The 18,508-nt window shown below is 43.3% G+C and overlaps 1 protein-coding gene across 1 annotated transcript; it reads left to right on the top strand.

The window, feature by feature from the left end:
* Positions 1-9,297: 9,297 nt before the first annotated feature.
* LOC147894635 (pentatricopeptide repeat-containing protein At4g13650-like) lies at positions 9,298-12,871 on the top strand. The gene is made up of 2 exons (XM_087385085.1): positions 9,298-9,355; positions 9,414-12,871. Exon 2 carries the CDS (start codon positions 9,932-9,934, stop codon positions 12,578-12,580), a length of 2,649 nt encoding a protein of 882 aa, XP_087241211.1. The 5' UTR covers positions 9,298-9,355; positions 9,414-9,931; the 3' UTR covers positions 12,581-12,871.
* Positions 12,872-18,508: the final 5,637 nt, after the last annotated feature.

Here is an 18,508-nt window from a genome sequence, read left to right as displayed (position 1 = left end):
ATAGTGCCAGCTAAGCACAGTCCCCTTGCTAAGCACAGTCCTGCAAGCTGCATATGAACAGCCTTTGCCACATCATCAAGGCCCCCTCTTCTTCATAGAATCTTTGACAAGCCATAACTTGCAATCCAGGAGGAATCTGCACATGCTCCAAAAAGGAAAAGTGATCGTCTTTTCGAGCTCTACGTGCTTGTCAAATAAGAATCATTATTAGCAATCAGACACTGCCAATATTGAAAGAAATCAATTCGTAAGACCTTTGCAACAAATGATAAATCAAAGCATGAATGCACACATCGTTGTCATAAGCATGCCAAAAGCTCAAGTGCATGAGATGACCATAGCACAAAGCATGGCATCCTCACAGAAAGCATCAAGGCACATGGAAGAACAAAGAATCATGCATGAAGCTACACTAGGCAAAGAAGCAAACGCCATCGTCATCAAGCCATGAGCCAAAAGTTGACATCAATAGAATGTATTGAGAAGCAACAACCTTGCCACCTTCAGCCCATATGATCTGTAAATCAAACCTGACCACTTGAGAGTAGCTATGAAAGCACCCAGGGGAGGTATTGACATGTAGAAACCACACTTAACCACCTTAAGTAGCAATGCATGCACTAAGGGGAGGTGATGGAATGTAACTCACATCTGACCACCTTACAGTAGCCAAAGGATCATGGCACCAAGGGGAGGTGTTGAGATATGGTGCCATGAGCACATAGATTAAAGGCTAAGGTATGTGCTAAGGAAAGAATCAAAGTAGCCACCCTAGGATGTGGACTACATGATGTGGAGATGTGGATTGAGGATATCCACAAGGAGAGATGTGGACCAGAGGATCCCACAAGTGTTGACTATTCAAAGGGCACTCTCTATATAAGAGGCCTATCATGTATTGTTGAGTAGAGAGAAATGTACACTCACTCAAGATTCTGTTTATGAGTCCAAGCTAATCTATCTTGGAACCTAATTGACTTGAGGTACATGTCATGAGCACTCTCTTCATCATGTCTCCACATAGGTTCCATCCACCTTAGAGCGCTCCATCGACCCTGAGGCACACATGTTTTGTCAGAGGATTCGGAACATGATCACGGACATCCCAACTATCACCCTTACGAGGAAGGAAGTGGCATCATAAGTTACTACCTCTTACATGAGGATCAACATGCATAGAGGGACTTGAAGGCTACTTTTTCCACAACCCACTCTCCTTGTTGGGCCTCCATACAATGCTGCATGGTGAGTGCATACTGAAGAGTGGGAGCAAGAGCCTCTCTCATGAAGTTGGTTAGTACCAACAATGCACAAATACGAATGGCAACCCTAGTGTCAGTAATGTCATGTGTAAGATGGTTCAGAGACTCGGTTAGGTTGCTCAACTCCTAATCTGTGGTGGCAAGGTCTCGGGGATGTGGCATGAGAAAATCTTTCAAAGTGGCATCCCATCCCCATAGTTTTCCTTACGTTTCCTTCTTGATGGTTGTGGTGAGGCCATGTAGAAGGTTAAGCAGGTACCAAAGAGGTGATGCCCTGCAAGGTGTTTCGCTCAATTGCATCCTTAATTACCTCATTTTGTGTGTGAAGGTGGTGTTTGAGGTATGTGATATAAGTATTAGGCAGATTCACTTCTACCATCAAGCTACGGGGGAGAAGGAATATGAGGCATGCAGTCGAGGTACTGGTAGTGGATGAAGAGATGTGGGATGGTGGATGGTGTTGTGGGTGAGCCGGGTGACACAAGCAGGGTGACAGAACCATGTCTTGTAGAAAAACATATAGGGTGGGATTGATTAGCTTAACCTAAGCTTGGGACCCTTGTAGGGCCAAAAAGTAACATGGTGAGCATAGAAATGATAGCACCCACTTTGACCAATGGGGGAATAGCAATTATAGCACCCACTTTGAGCACTGAGGGCTAGGACATGAGACACGATGCTGGGCACATGAGCCCCAATGTATGTCATTTCAGTAGCCCACAGTTGATGTGGCATGAATAATCCTAATGGATAGGAAATGAAAAGCTATTCCCTACACAATTGGAGTGCACATATAGGTAAGGGAAAGAAATCAACAAACAATGAGTGAAAACATGCCCACTAGACTCCATGCTCGCATTATGATGAGCCATTCCATCTCTTCATAAAACAAAGAATTGCTTAAGGATAATCATGCTTGTAGCTCTATAGTAAGTATATCTTTCTAGGTCATTTGTGTTTATGTCTTTGTAGCATTCACTTTTTCATAAGCTAAGTGAAGCGTTTTTTTGTAGTTTTTTGAAGAGTCAGATCCATCGGAGCCTTCAGCACTCTGTGTATATAGTTGATCTAGCTATATCTTTCAAGTTGAAGGATAATAAGACATCAACCAAAAGCAGTTCCAAGTGGTTTCATTTTTGCAATTTGAATGTGGTTAATATGATTCTCCTCCCATATTATTCAGAGTATGTTCCTTGACATTTTCCACTATTACCCTCTATTGACAAAATCCTGATATGTTCAAATTGTATTTACACCCTGTTGGTCTAATCCCCTCATGTTTAGGGTTTCTCTTGCAGCAATCATTGGAGTTTGGTGCATATAGATGTACAACAAAAGCTATGCTATACCTTCAACTCCTTAAAGGGCACCCACCAGGATTTAGAATTGTAAGTCAGTCATTTCCCATACTTTTGCTCTAAAACATGATTTTTAGGTTTTCTCTTGAAAAGTCAGCGATATCGCTTTTACATGCAGAAGTATGAATTTTATATTTTGTTGCCCTTCATTCCCATTGCAGTTGTCTCAAAAGACTAATGGATGCACTAGACCTCCGTGACCCAAATTTAAAGATGTTAGATTCAACTCAACCAATGCAATTGCAGGTACAGTAATCATTGTCACTTATCTTTATCTCCCTCTTATTTTTGCACTCTTCATAGTCCAATATACATCTTAGCTTTCTATTTTGATAAAACATACAACACAATAGGAGGATCCTTACTCTTGTGGATGGAGGACTCTAATAAGTGTGAAAACATTCTTTGTTTTTATTGCAGATGAAAGAGGATAGTTTTGGCTCTAAATATGAACATAGCTTCAGAGCAAAGACAATTTTGAAGTTGCTAGAGGTCTCTCCACCTTGCCAGCACCAGACCAAACAATCCATATAGGAGAGGGCTCAAAAGGCCCTGAGGATCTCCAGGTTGAACAAGAGGCTCAAAATGTCTGTCACTAGCAATTTAGAAGATATTCTAGAAGGTGTTGGTGTTGATGAGCTGCTTGAACAATTCTCGAAGGATGGAAGGGAAAGCTGCAGTTGATCCTTTCCAGGCAGAGCTACCACAAAAGCCCGAGCCTATGCACAAGGAGGCAGGGACATCCAAGCAGCATGAGCTCAAGCTTGAGCCCATGGACGAGGAGGTAGGGACACCAAAGGAGCACAAGGAGTCGATGCATGAGGAGGCAATACCAATGGAGGATATACAACAACAAGATCTACAGTAGCAGCAACCTGAGTAGCACGTGGAAGATTCTCAAAAGGAGTCTCCACTTCAAAAATGTCAAGAGAGAGATTCTGAGCAGCAATAGAAAAACACATGATACTTGTAATCATTTTGTATTAATACATCAAATGTCAACTTCTTATTTTTGGATTGCAAGTAATACTGGAGTTAATAGCTTTGTATTATTTGAATTGTTCTTTTTACAATGTCCTTGCATTGAATTTTGCTTTCACTCCTTTGAAGTATCTGCAAAAATAAATTTTTAGCAATATGTAAATGTATTATGCAATGTAACGAGAATAGATTTAGGAGAAAAACAGGGTGGAAACCAACTTACTTTCCTATTGTTCAAAATGAATGAAAATTCTTTACAGATATTGTTCTCAGTCTCCATAATAATGTCATTGTGGAACTAAGAGAGAGTGTTGCATTGTCCTAGTGAGATGGATGTTAGAAAGATGTCATTCTCAATAACATTTATTTCAATTATTGGACTTGAAGACCTCTCGTCTTGATCCATTTCCACAAGTTTTGTGCCTATCATCCTGCTGCGTTTATAGTAAAAAGAGAAAATAAAGTTTTGCAAGGCAATCATGTACTTAATGTTGATGGAGTTATGAGCAACCTCACAATACACATTGTTGGCCACCATTCTATCCCAACCATTATCCAAAAATTTTAGAATTGGAATTTCATCATACCCTTTTGCTCTGAAAGTCAACATTGTCTTAAAAACTTTAACTGGATAATCCTGAAAAAGTTCTACAAAAATTGTAAGTGGCATGAAAACGTTGATTTTAACTATCCTGGTAGCAATATTTGGTTTCAGGGAATGCTGTACTTCCGAAAATAGTTTGACTTTGTATGATTCTATGATGCTATCATCAAGGATTGGCCAATCGACTGTATTCCATGTCGAGAGATCTTGCTTTTTTAATAAATCGTGTGAGTGAACATTGTCCATCAATTGATAAAAGTGATCATAAAAAATATACCCGATTCAGCCAGTGTTGTTGATTTTCTACCTGTGTACTGTAGCTCACCAATAGCACCGTGTAAAGCACCAAAGAATCCCAATACGCACTCCATTGGTTGCCACTCTTCATATGATGAGGAGTCTCCAAAATCCAACTTTTTCATTTAACTAATTTACCAAAAGTATAAGAATAGTATTAATTTTATTTGCATCTTTATTCTTTTAATCTTTTTAAATATTCTTTCAAATTTTACTTTATTTTAGTACAAACAAGAGTGCTATGGCTTCAAAACCCATTCTACGCAATCCTCATTGTTCAAAGACTTCCTATATCAATCTTGGGTTTGGTAAGCACACTCTGGCAAGTATTCTTCTCCAGCAAGGGGAGGATTGGTTCATGTATCCCGTTCGATTTGCTTCTCGATAATTGCTCGAAATTGAACGATGCTACTCTGAGGCTGACAAGCATGCCTTGTCTTTGGTGTTCTGCATTGAGAAATTCAAGCATTATGTGGCTAGAAAGTACTTCATTATAATCTCTAGCAATGGTCTTGCAAAGCAAGTTCTTCAATCACCAAATCCCATGGGCCAGTTGGCCAAATGGTTGGCAGTTCTACAAGAATATGATTTTTCTTTCAAATTTGTAAAAGGGGGTTGTTCCAACTTGAAGAATTCTTTGATTGATTTAGAGGAGTTTCTCGATGTAACCTTGTATCGGAGGCTTGGTACAAAAGCCCTGACACTACTTTCTTTAAAGCTACCATCGATGAGGGAAAAAGAGTTGTGATTTGTTTCCTTAATTATGAACGCGTCCTTGGAGCATTTAGGATTAGGCAAGAAAATAACAATAAAGAGTTTATCAGACCTACTGAAACTAGATTTAGCATAGATTATTTGATGTTGACGTGTTTACAAGATTTGCGTCCATTTGTGGTCGAGACACTATACTCTTGAGATGTGATTGCATGGTCAGAAGAGAAACGTGAAGTTGAACGTCAAGAGTATATGCAGATTAGAAACATGTGTTAGAGTCAACAATTTTGGAAGAGAATGGATGATGCAATATCAATCAAGAAGCTAGTTTAATATGCAATCCGTAAGCTTGACACAAAATCACCTATATATTTTATATTGATAATATTGGTTTAATAACTATGCAAAAGGCAAAAGAAGTATAAAGAAAAGTATTGGTTTATTTAGATATTGTTCATGCAAGAGCTTATGGATTTAGAGGAAGTCCCAAAGTTTTACATAGCAAAAGGTTGGAAAGAGCTACTATAATGAAATAAGATTAATTTTGGGAAAGTATAACATTTAAGCTTTTTACTTGGAGATGTTGATTTTGGGAGGCAATACTTCTTGTAGCATCATGAAATTTTTAAAAAGACAAGCAAAAGATTTTTAAAGGTGTTGTGTACACAATAGGTTGAGAGGCAATTCACCTATACCTACATCTTGAATGTTTTCTTAGGTTCATATGGTAAAAAGGGAACATGGAAATGGTGGAATAAAGTATGGGTGAGATGATGTTGTACTTATAGTTTTTAAAACCTAAAACCTCTTTACTAAAAAGCTAAAAAGGCTAAAAAACCATAAAGCTATAGCTGAAAAGCTACATGTTCTCACCATAAATCTCCACTCCCTCCTCATTCTCAGCCTCCACCCATAGACTCTCCACTCCCCCATCATTCTCCTCCTCTAAGCTATACCCTCCTTCCTTCTCCTCCTCCTCTCAACCTTACCCTCTTGTGCTTTTCTCCTCTTAACTTCACCATCTCCTATGCTCTCTCTCTCTCTCTCTCTCCTCCCATTCTTTCCCCCATTAATTTCTCATCTATATATAGGGGAGGCAAAAGATGACACATCTTTGCCTCCCTATATATAGAAGAGAGAGATGGGGGAAAGAATGGGAGGAGAGAGAGAGAGAGAGAGAGAGAGAGAGAGAGAGAGAGAGAGAGTTTAATGTCTATGGAAGAGCAAAGGTTTGAGCAAAGGTTTATGAGATTGAAAAAGACTAGACACAATGAAGGCTAATGGTGGGGCCACTAAAAGGGCGCCCATACCCAAGGCCAATGTCTGTGAAGAGAAAAAGGACTACATCATGCTATAGTGGTGAGAGAAACCTAAAAGGGGAGCCACCAAAGAGAGAGTCCCTAGCCATCTACAAATTGGTCAATTTTCCATCTAAGTGAATGGACTTATGCAAGTGTCTATGGGACCAACTCCATCGAGCACTTGAGAAGAGACAAGATGAGCTCATCTGACAGTGGCTAGAGATTGAGTGAGGGCTAGCATAGAGGAAGAAAGTCAAAGATAGATCGGCCTTCACAGCTTCACCCCTCCTCCTCTCTAGTCTAGATGATGTAGCCCACACCTCACAAGTGCTATCGTCACTCCAATGGTCTAGCTCCATCAAAGAGAAGCATATGTATGCAGTCCTTATGTGAGTGTCCACCTAGGGTCAAGTTTTTCAAGTCGTGCACTCTAGCTCTCTATTACGTCTAGTCCCCTCTTGCTACCCCTAGCTCGAGTCACTAGAGAAAAATTCAATGATCATGCTTTGTTGGGCTTGGTCAGTCCCTTATGTGCTCTCCTATGTGCCTATGGACCTCAAGAAGAAACGTGGCCACACGTTGTTGATCAAGATCTTCATGGAACTCTCTAAGTGGGCCAAACCTAGTAGTAAAAAGGATGATGCCATCCATGAATGTCATAGTATTCATGACATGTGAATGCAAAGTGATCCTCTATCTTAGTCTCTTGCATATCACATAAAGTGCAAATTCGTCTCTCATGTGGGATGCCCTTTGCTAGCCTATCTCAATGTGTAGCCTATATGAAGACACTCAAAACTGACTAACAAATTGAGATCCTTAGTGCACGTGGGAGATGAACTAGATATAGCTCAGTGATACAATAAACCCCTCCTCTGAGATCCGTGACCAATGATCTTTGTAGTAGAAGCTCTATTTAACTAAAAGCTCAGTAGGTGTTGATTAGGTCTTAATTGTGTGGATCTGTAAGAGATTCTCTCTAATAACCTAGTTCACTTCCTCACCTACATGTGGAATGGATTAGTCTCAAGGCTATACTGAAATGGTACCAACCTGTGCAAATTTACTCCTTCCCAAGCCTGCCAACATTATGTGTGTCTAAGCATACCAGATCCTTTGATCACCCTATGCCTCCAACACTATAAATGAAGTCAGGACTAGAGCCATGGCAATGTGTATCATCTGAATGTAATGGTACCAAAGCCTTCGATCCTAGGGAGACTTGGAAGGCTACATGAACATGTAAAGAGGTAGCTCCAAACTCTATAGTATGATCTCATCTCGGACCGATGGCTTGTTATGGATCATCTGAGCAAGACACAGAACCTAAAGCCTCTCTATGCAAGACCCACATAGACCAATTTGTCTTCGATACTTCTAGACCACAGAAGGGACTACAATACATTCCATTGGGAGGACTAGTGAATCAAAGAGGAGAGACTTGGTTCTGGGATCCTAAAAATGTGAGTGGAAGCACCAATGCTCAAGTCTAGCTAATGCGGCATATCCCCCGCTCATACGGGCCTACATAGTTGGTCACATCATGAAGATCGGGCTTGGAAAGAGAACCCTCAGGTATGTATAGGATGTAACAAGCTCTATTAGAGCCCCATCAAAGGTAAGCCCTTGGTATGTATTGGGATGTAAGAAACTTTATTAGAGCCCCATCAAAGGTAAGTTGTGGTAGCTCGGGATGTGTTGAAGATCATGACCTTGGTTTTAACCAAATTGACCTTCAAATCATGTGTATCATAGACAAGCTATAGTGTGGTCCTGTTGGGACCCTTAGCCGAGGAGGAGAGTAGGACCCCACCATCTATGTATAGTAGAATTGAGATCAAGGAGCCCACTAAGGGAGTCGTGATGAAGGATTCAAGCTCATTGATGTAGAGACGAAACAAGGTCAGTGAAAACGGACCTTGTTTGACCCTAATTGTGCTCATGATCACCTCTGTCCACCCCGTTGAATCCTAACTTTGCTTGACACCCACTCATATAATGTCCAAACTACCCAAATGTTATCCTGACTGTACCCTAGATAGCATAGTCATTTGAATAGTTGGGCTCATGGTATAGTGTCAAAGGCTTTGCGAAAATCCACGAAACAACAATAAACTCTTTGCTTTCATGCATGGGCCTCCTCAATGATAGGTCTCAATGTAAAAAAGTGGTTCAGTGTAGCATGCTTTGCGAAAATCCACGAAACAACAATAAACTCTTTGCTTTCATGCATGGGCCTCCTCAATGATAGGTCTCAATGTAAAAAAGTGGTTCAGTGTAGCATGCTTTGCCCCAAAGCCTACTTGCCCCATCGCTCTAAATCCTGCACTCTCTACCTCTTGGCTAACATGAGTCTTAAGTGTTGCTACATAAATCTTGGACATAAGATGTCCAATCATGATGGTCTTGTAGTTTTTGGGACTCATGGGATCTCTTGCCTTTGTGGATTGGAATAATGGTGTTGAGGGTTGCAAACTGCTTCATTGGATAGCTTTGCCAATATCAGGTCTTGTGTGTGTGTGCAATGTACTCAATGCAAAGCTCTTCATGATCTTTGGCTTGGTCATTATGGCTTGAGGGTTGCAAGTTAGATATAGATGTGGGAGATCCGGTGAAGGTTGACGAAGGGGAGAGAGAGAGAGAGAGAGAGAAGCTAGAGGTGCTAAAGATAAAGAAAAGAAAATGAGATTGGGCTAATAGTTTAGTTAAAACATACATACTCTTTTACTTTAGAATTTGCATGAAATGGCAAATTTTAGAGATTGGGCTAATAGTTTAGTTTGGTGCTTGCAAATTTTAGTTAGAAATGGAAATCATGAGAAATTTCTTTTCAATCAGGTACATACTTATTATTTTAGTTAGAAATGGCAATCATGAGAAATTTCTTTTCAATCAGGTACATACTTATTAGAGCCAAACTCAAAATATATTTCCTCTAGTAGCGAGAGGGTAAGAATTGCTTGCAAGATCATGGAGACAGAGAGGCCAAAAATGGTTTCATGTGAGCATCATAAAGGTGAGGGCTTGAACGTTGGAGCTCCTGTTGGGGGACAGGACCCGAGTTTTTCGGTCTTTACAGATTTCATGGAGGGCAGTACTCCAACTGCCTCCCAAAATTTCGAGCTCAGGTACTCCACTACTCACCTCGAGTTTTAGTGCACGCAATTCTGGCAAGTGGTGCTCAATCTGGCCATGCTTCAGCAACAGCACCTGCACGGGTAACGATGTAGAAATTATTCGGATGTAGAAATTATTCGGCCTTTAGGCTAGTCGGACGAATCTGTAGTGAGTTTCTATAAATCCAAGAGCTCCAAATTTCAAGCATAACATTACAAGGGTGTCGCTTAGGGTAGACGGCTGGTACAATCCAGGTTGGGTTAAGGATATACCACTGTGGAATCTGGGGAATGTGAGATGCTGAGCTTAGGGGAGAGACTCAATTCTTTGGAACGTATGTCTGAGCTGCCTTCAGTTGAGAACTTGATTTCCACCTTGCAGAAGTGCAAGAAAGAAAAAAATCTTGCATACGCCAAGCGTTTGCATGCCTATATGTGCAAAAGTGGACTGAAATATCATGAAACTCTCGGGAACTACCTTGTCCCCATGTTGGTAGAATGCAGAAGCATGTGCGATGCTTTGCAGGTCTTTAGCACGCTGAGTGACAGGAATGAGATTTCTTGGACTTGTCTTATCAAGGAATATATTGATTGTGGGGAATTACAGTATGCTTTGAACCTATATCAGAAAATGCAAGAGGATTGTGTACACCCTAGCAAGTATACGCTTGTGGCCCTACTCAAGGCTTGTGCTAGACTGCAGGATGCAGAAAGAGGCAGAGAAATACACACTGAGACAGCTAGAAGGGGTCTGGAAAGAGATCATTTTATTGGCACCACCTTAGTCGATATGTATGCAAAGTGTGGCTTGCTTGCGAAAGCAAAGGAAGCCTTTGACAAGATTCCAGTTCGAAATGTCGTTTCGTGGAATGTACTAATCGCAGGGTATGCTGAAAATGAGCTTGGTGAGGAAGCACTGAACTGTTTAAAACAAATGCAATTGGAGGGTGTCTCTGCTGATCCTGTCACATTTGTTTTCAGTTTGAAAGCTTGTGGCAGCGTGGGAGCCTTAGATGAGGGCCGAGAATTACATGCTGAGATTGCCAGGAAGGGTTTGGAAAGAGAGACTTTTGTTGTCGCTAACTTGGTTGATATGTATGCCAAATGTGGCTCTTTTGCAAAAGCGAGAGAAGCCTTTGACAAGCTTCCAGTTCGAGATGTAGTCTTGTGGACTGCACTAATCTCAGGATATGTGGAGCACGGGCTTGGTGAGGAAGCGTTGAAGTGTTTTGAACAGATGCAACTGGAAGGAGTCTCTCCTGATGCCGTCAATTTTGTTTGCAGTTTAAAAGCTTGTGGCAGCTTAGGAGCCCTAGACAAGGGTGGAGAAATACATGCAGACATTGCCAAAAAGGGGTTGGAAAGAGATCCTTTTGTTGGCAATATGTTGGTAGATATGTATGCCAAATGTGGCTCTCTTGCAAAAGCAAAGGAAGCATTTGACAAGCTGTCAATTCGAAATGTAGTCTCATGGACTGCACTAATCGCGGGATATATTGACCATGGCCTTGGTGAGGAAGCACTGAATTTTTTTGAACAAATGCAGCTGGAGGGTGTCTCTCCCAATGCTGTTACTTATGCTTTTGTCTTGAAAGCTTGTGGCAGCATAAGAACCATAAATGAGGGTCGAGAACTGCATGCTGAAATTGTCAGAAAGGGATTCCAAGGAGATGCTCATGTTGGCACTACTTTGGTTGATATGTATGCCAATTGTGGCTCACTTCCAGAAGCACAGGAAGCCTTTGACAAGCTTGCAGTTCGAGATGTAGCATCATGGACTGCTCTTATTGCAGGACATGTGGAACATGGGCTTGGTGAGGAAGCCCTGAACTATTTCGAACAGATGCAACAGCAGGGTGTTTCTCCGAATGCTGTAACTCTTGTTTGCAGCTTGAAAGCTGTTGGCAGCATAGGAGCCATAGACAAGGGAAGAGAGATACACGGGGAAATTGCCAGAATGGGCTGGGAAACGGATCTTGTTCTCGGGAACACCTTGGTTGATATGTATGCCAAATGTGGCTCGCTTGCAAAGGCAAGGGAAGCACTTGACAAACTTCCAGTTCGAGATGATGTCTCGTGGAATGCACTAATCATTGGATATGCTGAACATGGGCTTGGTGAGGAAGCACTGAACTGTTTCGAACAGATGAAAGTGGAGGGTGTCTGTTGGGATGCTGTCACATTTGTTGGCAGTTTGAAAGCTTGTGGCAGCGTGGGAGCCATAGACAAGGGCCAGGAAATACATGCTGAGATTGCCAGAGAGGGGTTGGAAAGAGATCCTTTTGTTGGTACCTCCTTGGTCGATATGTATGCCAAGTGTGGCTCATTTGCAATAGCAAGGGAAGTGCTTGACAAGCTTCTAGTCCGAAATGTGGTCTCATGGACTGCACTGGTCGCAGGGTATGCTGAACATGGACTTGGAGACGAAGCATTGAAGTGTTTTCATCAGATGCAGCGGGAGGGTATCTCTCCGGATGTAGTCTCATGGAATGCACTTATAGCAGGATATGCCCAGCTAGGAGAAAGTGATCGTGTTTTCCATATGCTTGAAAGAATGAAAGGAGAAGGCGTAAAGCCAAACGAGATCACATTCCTTTGTGTTCTTACCGTATGCAATCATGCAGGTCTAGTAGATAAAGCCCAAAAGTACTTTGAGGCCATGAGCAAAGACTATAGGATCACTCCAACTACTGAGCACCACACATGCATGGTTGATCTCCTCGGCCGTGCAGCCCGATTAGATGAGGTGATGCGCATGGTGGAGAAGATGCCTTTTCAACCTAATCTTGCAATGTGGCGTACAGTGTTGGGTGCTTGTCGAAGATGGGGTGAGGTAGATCTTGGAAGACAGGCCTTTGAACACACAGTGCGACTGGATGAGAATAATGCTGCAGCATATGTCTTGATGTCTAACATCTATGCAGGTGCTCACATGCAGGAGGACTAGGAAGAAGGTTGAGACAAATAAGATTGAAAGAACAAGCATGAAAGAAGCCAGGGCGGAGTTAGACAGATAGCAGGATTGTGCTCACATTTGTGGTGGGAACACGAGACGTTCCCAAAGTAGACATGTATAGCTAGAAGACCATTTTCTAAAAATGCAGAAGGGTATATCTCAGAGTGCTTATCATTGGGCCTGTCCCCTGATCCAATGAAAGATGGGTTAATACGGGCACAGAGAGAAGCTGGCTAAACTAGGATCCAACCCATGGACCAGGAAGCGTGAGGGCATGGGAGGCGAGCCCAAGTGACTCTTGGGAATAAAGCTGGGATTCGATGGCCCGGCTGCAGCTGGGGTTGTGAATCCTAGTTGTACCTGAGGTAGCATGGCAGGTTGTTGCTGGTGTGACTTGAAACACCTAATTGTTGAAGGCCTGTCACGTTGCACCCTTGCCCTTCAGTGGGCATTTCTTAATACATCTAAGTGAAAAAACTTTGCTGGTCATGCAGCCACTAAACTTGTGTGAACTAAGTGAACCCTTGGAGAATTTTAACTTATTTAAAAGAATACAACTGTCTCCTTGACAAAATGGAGAGAATCAATATATATTTGATGTCAATAGGTGCCAAAAGTATCCTTGGTGAAGCTAACGATGTATATTAAGCATGAGCTGTAGATAGATGCCAAAACTCAGCCTAACAACAAGCTGAAATATTGAGGTGAGAAATGTGTCCCTGCTTCTAAAGTTGGAGGGGGGACGGGCATACAAAGATGTTGTGAGGGTATCCTTGTGAGGCGATAAAGCTGCCTTGCTTGATCAGAGCGATCATACCTCTTGCTTGTATGAAGTCAACCTCTGGGAATGCAAAAGCCTGTCTGATAAGCTCCCTGGTGATGAACCCACACAATGATTGTGTCGTCTTCAAAATTCTAACTTTCCAAGAGTCGTTCAACAGGAGACGCTGAGTGCGGGGGGTCACAATCCCCCACCTCCTAGCCACATCATGCCTCCTCTCCCCCCCAAAAGGTCCTAGGAGGGATGAGAGAGGAGGGTCTCAAGTGCCAATGTATCCAGGGTACCCAAGGGGACTCCTATGCTTATGGGATTAATATCCTAAAATGCCACGTGTTCTGCAGCACAACGCCCGTCAACAAACCATGCTCCCTTAGCTCAACCGAGGGGTGAACGCCACCACCTCCAACACCCTCCTGTGGACAACCCACCGAGGTACAATTGACCAAACCAACCTCTACCAAATTAAAGGGGGGCCTAACCAAATACCCACGTGGACAAACCAAAATCCAAACAAGGAAACAAATGCTAGCTGCAACGGGGTAGCCGCCACCAAAGTCCACAGAGAGTCGTTGTCAGAGCATTCAAGATAGCTGCCACCGCCGCGGTAAACTCAAACAAGTCTCACTTGAAAGTTGCTGCGTGGATAGTGGCAATCCGCATGCCAAGAGCGGGGCGTCCCAATCCCCCACTTCCTAGCCACGTCATGCCTCCTCTCCCCCCCAAAAGGTCCCGGGATGGATGAGAGACGAGGGTCTCAAGTGCCAACTTACCCAAGCTCCCCAAGGGGACTCTTATGCTTATGGGATTAATATCTCCAAATGCCACGTGTTCTCCAGCGTGACGCCCGTCAACAAACTATGCTCCCCTAGCTCAACCGAGGGGTTAAGGCCACCACCTCCAACATTATCTGAATAGGCTCCAAGGTTGTTCTGCAAAAGTCGAAGACTTGACTGCCGTATAGAAGTTTCTTGCTCTCTTATTCCACTGAATGGGATCGGGGGTTGAATGCAGCTCATTGGGCATGGACATTTCCTCCATGTCGTCTTTGCCTTCATCTGTTGTTCTGTTCGAGATTGATACTAGGGAGCCATCGTCTATACGTAATGAAGAGCTAAATAATGGCGTATGGTGGAGGGAGCAAGAGCAAGAGTGGTAGTTACTTTTGCTTGCACAATATTTTGTTACATGTGGGAAAGAATCCAAACATATCTGCACAAGTGTTCACCAGACTGTATGGGATAATCCAATCACGACAAGGAGAAGCTTGTGGATCCTGGTTGCATGTGAGCTGCTCACACCTTTGGCTTTCTCATAATCAAAACCTTGTAGAGTCTTGATGCTTGTGAGGAGCACTTATACATCCGCTTATACATCCATTGATTGCTCACAACCTCCAGTAGTGATGTGATAGGTGTTTATTGCCATTAACCAATGCAGTCATTACATAAGGTCTTCCAACTGCAAGGTGCTATTGGTGACAACTTCAGTCACTCAAAAAGATCTCTTCCAGCTAAGCTTTAGATTCAGCTTCTCACATCCCAATCTCAAGTTGTACAACTATACTAGCATTCCTTTTGTAGGTGCTTGTGCACTCTGTGTCATCATGCCACACTTTTTGTCATCTTTGAATCATTCGTCCAACAGTTCGGACATCTAGTTGGTCGAGCTGGTTAAGTCTTCTCTCCAAGTTGGTGTCGACAAGTGGAGACATGGAATGAGTAATTCGAAGGGCACAATTGTCTCTAGCCCAAAGGCTGGGTGTGGAGGTTGTTACCTTGTAGGTTGTTTTGTATGCTCATGGTGGCGTTTGCAATTTGAAATCCTAGTAGGTCCTATTGAGTGTGACCTTCTTGGTAAGTATACCCTTCAGGACGTTGTTCATGGCCTCGGCTTTATTGGTTAATATGTTGTGGCAGCTCCGTGCATAATCATGAACTCTGGAGCAAGAATCGAGAATATCTTGTTCATGAAGTGGGTTCCTTGGTGACTGATGAACTCGACTGGGCACCTGAACCTATAAATCACATTCTTACATAAAAATCAAGCAGTGCTCCATGCGGGGTTGTCTCTTAGGGCCTCAGCCTTGGCCCATTGTGTGGCATAATCAGTTGCTATTTGAATATACTTATGTGTGCCGGTTGGGTGACCCACGGAAACGGTCCCATGAAATCAAGTCTCCAATGCTAAAAGGCTTCCTAGGTTTGTCTTGGATGCAATGTCATGTCTTTTAGGTAAGTGGTGTCCAGCTCATTAGTAGATGTCGCAATTGCTGCAGTATCGATGGGTATCTTGGAACAGAGTGCTCCACCACAACCCATCTTGTAACACTGTAGGAATTATAAGCTCAGCCCCAAACCCTGTAACACCTTGCTGTGCTCTGCAAGCACAATGGGGTCCTCTGAAGATCCATAACCCATCTTCAGAGGACTCCATTGGCTCCTTAACGGTGAAGCTGACATCAATGATGTTGGCTATTTGTCTTTGGTGCTCTTGAGGGATATTGTCAGGGGATGTAGCAGAGGTCAAGGTATCGGAGACTTCGACACGGGGTGGAGCTCTTAACACGACTACCATCACCATCACCACCATCAGAGGCACAAGTGACTCCATCTGCTATGGTAGAAACGATGCAAGCCATGATGCAGATGCAGGCACAACAGTCTGAAAACCTCTTTGTCCAAATGGTACTACTCCAAGAGATGAGAGAAGATCAGGACCACGTCAAGCAGGAATGGGACTGGGCTGCCCAAGAGGCCAAGGAAGAGCACCTCTGGGCAGCACAAGAAACAAATGAAGCCCACGACTGCAAGGCTTAGGAGGCCAAAGAAGATTCCGAATGCGAGGCTCAAGAGGGCGAAGGAAGAACGAGAGAGCGACTGTTCTTGTCTCTGATCAAACTTTAGGCATCAGAGAAACAAACTGAATCCTGCCAAGTTTTGGGAAGCAACTTCCAAAGGTATGATGGCAAGACCAACACCTTTGTGTTGATCTTGTGGTCTAATCAATTTAAGAGGTACTTCTCTATGGTCCACACAAAGACAAGAAGTGCCAGAAAAGTCACTGGCCCACCTGTGAGGCCCCATATGAGGAGGATGAGGAGTCGAGAGACTTGGGAGATAGGGTTACCTGGATCAGGAAGTTGCGCAACAATGTGGACCTGTTTGGAGGGTTGTCTGTGTCAGAGATTGGAGCAGCAGAGCTGCGATGCACTGGCAGCAGGGCTGCAGGACAGCAAATGGGCTGCACTGCCATGGCCTACTGGCAGTAGAGAACTGCAGCAGCAGCAGCAGGTCGGTGGAAGAACAGCACCAGTGGGGCCTCTATTTCTAACAAGTAGTGCATCCTAGCATCCATACATCTCTTAGGTGAAGCTGTCACATGGTGGCACAGTGACGAGCCGATCACTATGATGCAGTGATGAAAGTAGCCAGTTATACGTGGATTGGAGTTCATGAAGACATCCCAACACACTGCCTTCCACCATAGTCCTTAGACCAGTTGGAGACAACGTTTTGATCTATCACAGGGTCCCAATGAATCGGTTAAGCACCATGACAACAAATTCATATAGGTAGCCATTTAGCTACAAAAGGAGGAACAGGATGAGACTATGAAGGTTCTTCATGGCCTACATTCAGACATCCAGTGGTACGTTCATAGCTTTCATCCCAAAGATTACGACAGTGCTTATGAGCTCGCTTAGAATTTTGAGCACATGAGCAAGGGTGAAGGACCCAAGTCGACCCTTAGCAAGAAGTGCCAGGACTCACCTTTTCTGGAGACAGTAGCTCTACCAGCAAGAAGAAGCAAGGGGATTCTTCAACAATGGGACAGTCAGATGCTCCTAGCTAGGAAAGGCTGACAAGTGGCCATAGTCAAATTGCAACAATAGATTGTTCTCAAGTCCGAACTAGCACTGGTGGAGAACACGATAGCAGCATTTGCTCTTGAGTCCATCCTTGTAGTGGTAGAGGACAAAGATCTGGTGCCAGTTTGCTCTAAGCTGTTGGGATTAGTTGGCTTCCACCTTGACAAGGGAGAAAAAAACCCCAGCAGAAGGGGGAGGTCCTAGGCAAGTGGAGGAGGCCAGTTAGTTATTTCGGCACAGGCAAATAGTAGGAGTTGTTCCTCCATCATGCAACAGAGAGAGGCAGTTACCTGAGCAATCTATAGGAGGTCCTAGCCAATCTCACAAGGCGTTTTTTCATGTCTGGGTTCATGCCGGTAGACTTCATCAGAAGCCCAATTCAGTACCAGTTAGGACCAGATCACACAATAGTCTTAAAAGAGGGTCATAGTTCCCTCTATGAGGTGGCAAAATCCCAACAAGAGGGGAACATTTGGTCGGACATCAACATTTACGGTACCTACTATTTTCATTCCTTTCTGTTGGGGCCTGGCAATCACCAATAACAACCCCTTGTACAAATGTGTGTCTTCCTCTTTGAAGGGGACTTGTCTGAGTTGCACTGAGGGGCTATGTTGAGGCTGAGGCAGTCCATGGCCAATACTATAGCTGAGGCTGTGCTGTAGAGGCTATGGCTGATCCGTCCCTGTAAAATTTGTTACAGTCACTATGGAATGTGAAACAGGTCTATAGTAGCTAGATGCAAAGCTAATCAGAGTACTTGTAAAGACACACGCTGAAAGGTTGTGACAAACAAGGTATCACCTAACCAAGATAAGTGGTAGCACTTCATAAGATAGTATGAAACAGAGTAAGCGCATTGAATAATGGGAGGATAATAGAAAATTACATAATCACTATCAGTAGAGGGATCCTAGGGCCGCATGACATCAAGGGCCGAAGAAGCAAGTATGATAGTCGCAAATAAGAGACTATGCTCTGTGGTAATGGCCCAAAAGTTTAGAAAGGCTTCATGGCCTTGCTGAATTGCTCATAAGAGAGTGCTATGGAAGATTCCATAGAGAAGGCCTTGTAGCCTAAATAATGCTCAAGTGACATAAGCTAACAATAATGTACAATGGCTGTGGCTGAAGAGATATCAATCAGCACCAGATGTAGCATTAGCATAAACTATCAAGGGCTCGTCAAGGAGCTGATTATAACATGGCCAAATAGCCTTGATTGCAAAAAGAAAGTGCATAACTTGTCCTAGAAGCATGCAAGATGTTAA

The sequence above is a fragment of the Dipteris shenzhenensis genome, chromosome 14 (assembly GCF_047967505.1).
Source record: "Dipteris shenzhenensis isolate YYH24624 ecotype China chromosome 14, Dip_SZ_1.0, whole genome shotgun sequence".
Classification (NCBI taxonomy): Eukaryota; Viridiplantae; Streptophyta; class Polypodiopsida; order Gleicheniales; family Dipteridaceae; genus Dipteris; species Dipteris shenzhenensis.
Note: the sequence above shows the minus strand (reverse complement) of the source record. Positions and strands in the feature narration are given on the sequence as shown.

Bases quoted from the DNA above. Each gene is read 5' to 3' on its own strand.
- LOC147894635 (XM_087385085.1), top strand. From the start codon at position 9,932: ATGCTGAGCTTAGGGGAGAGACTCAATTCTTTGGAACGTATGTCTGAG.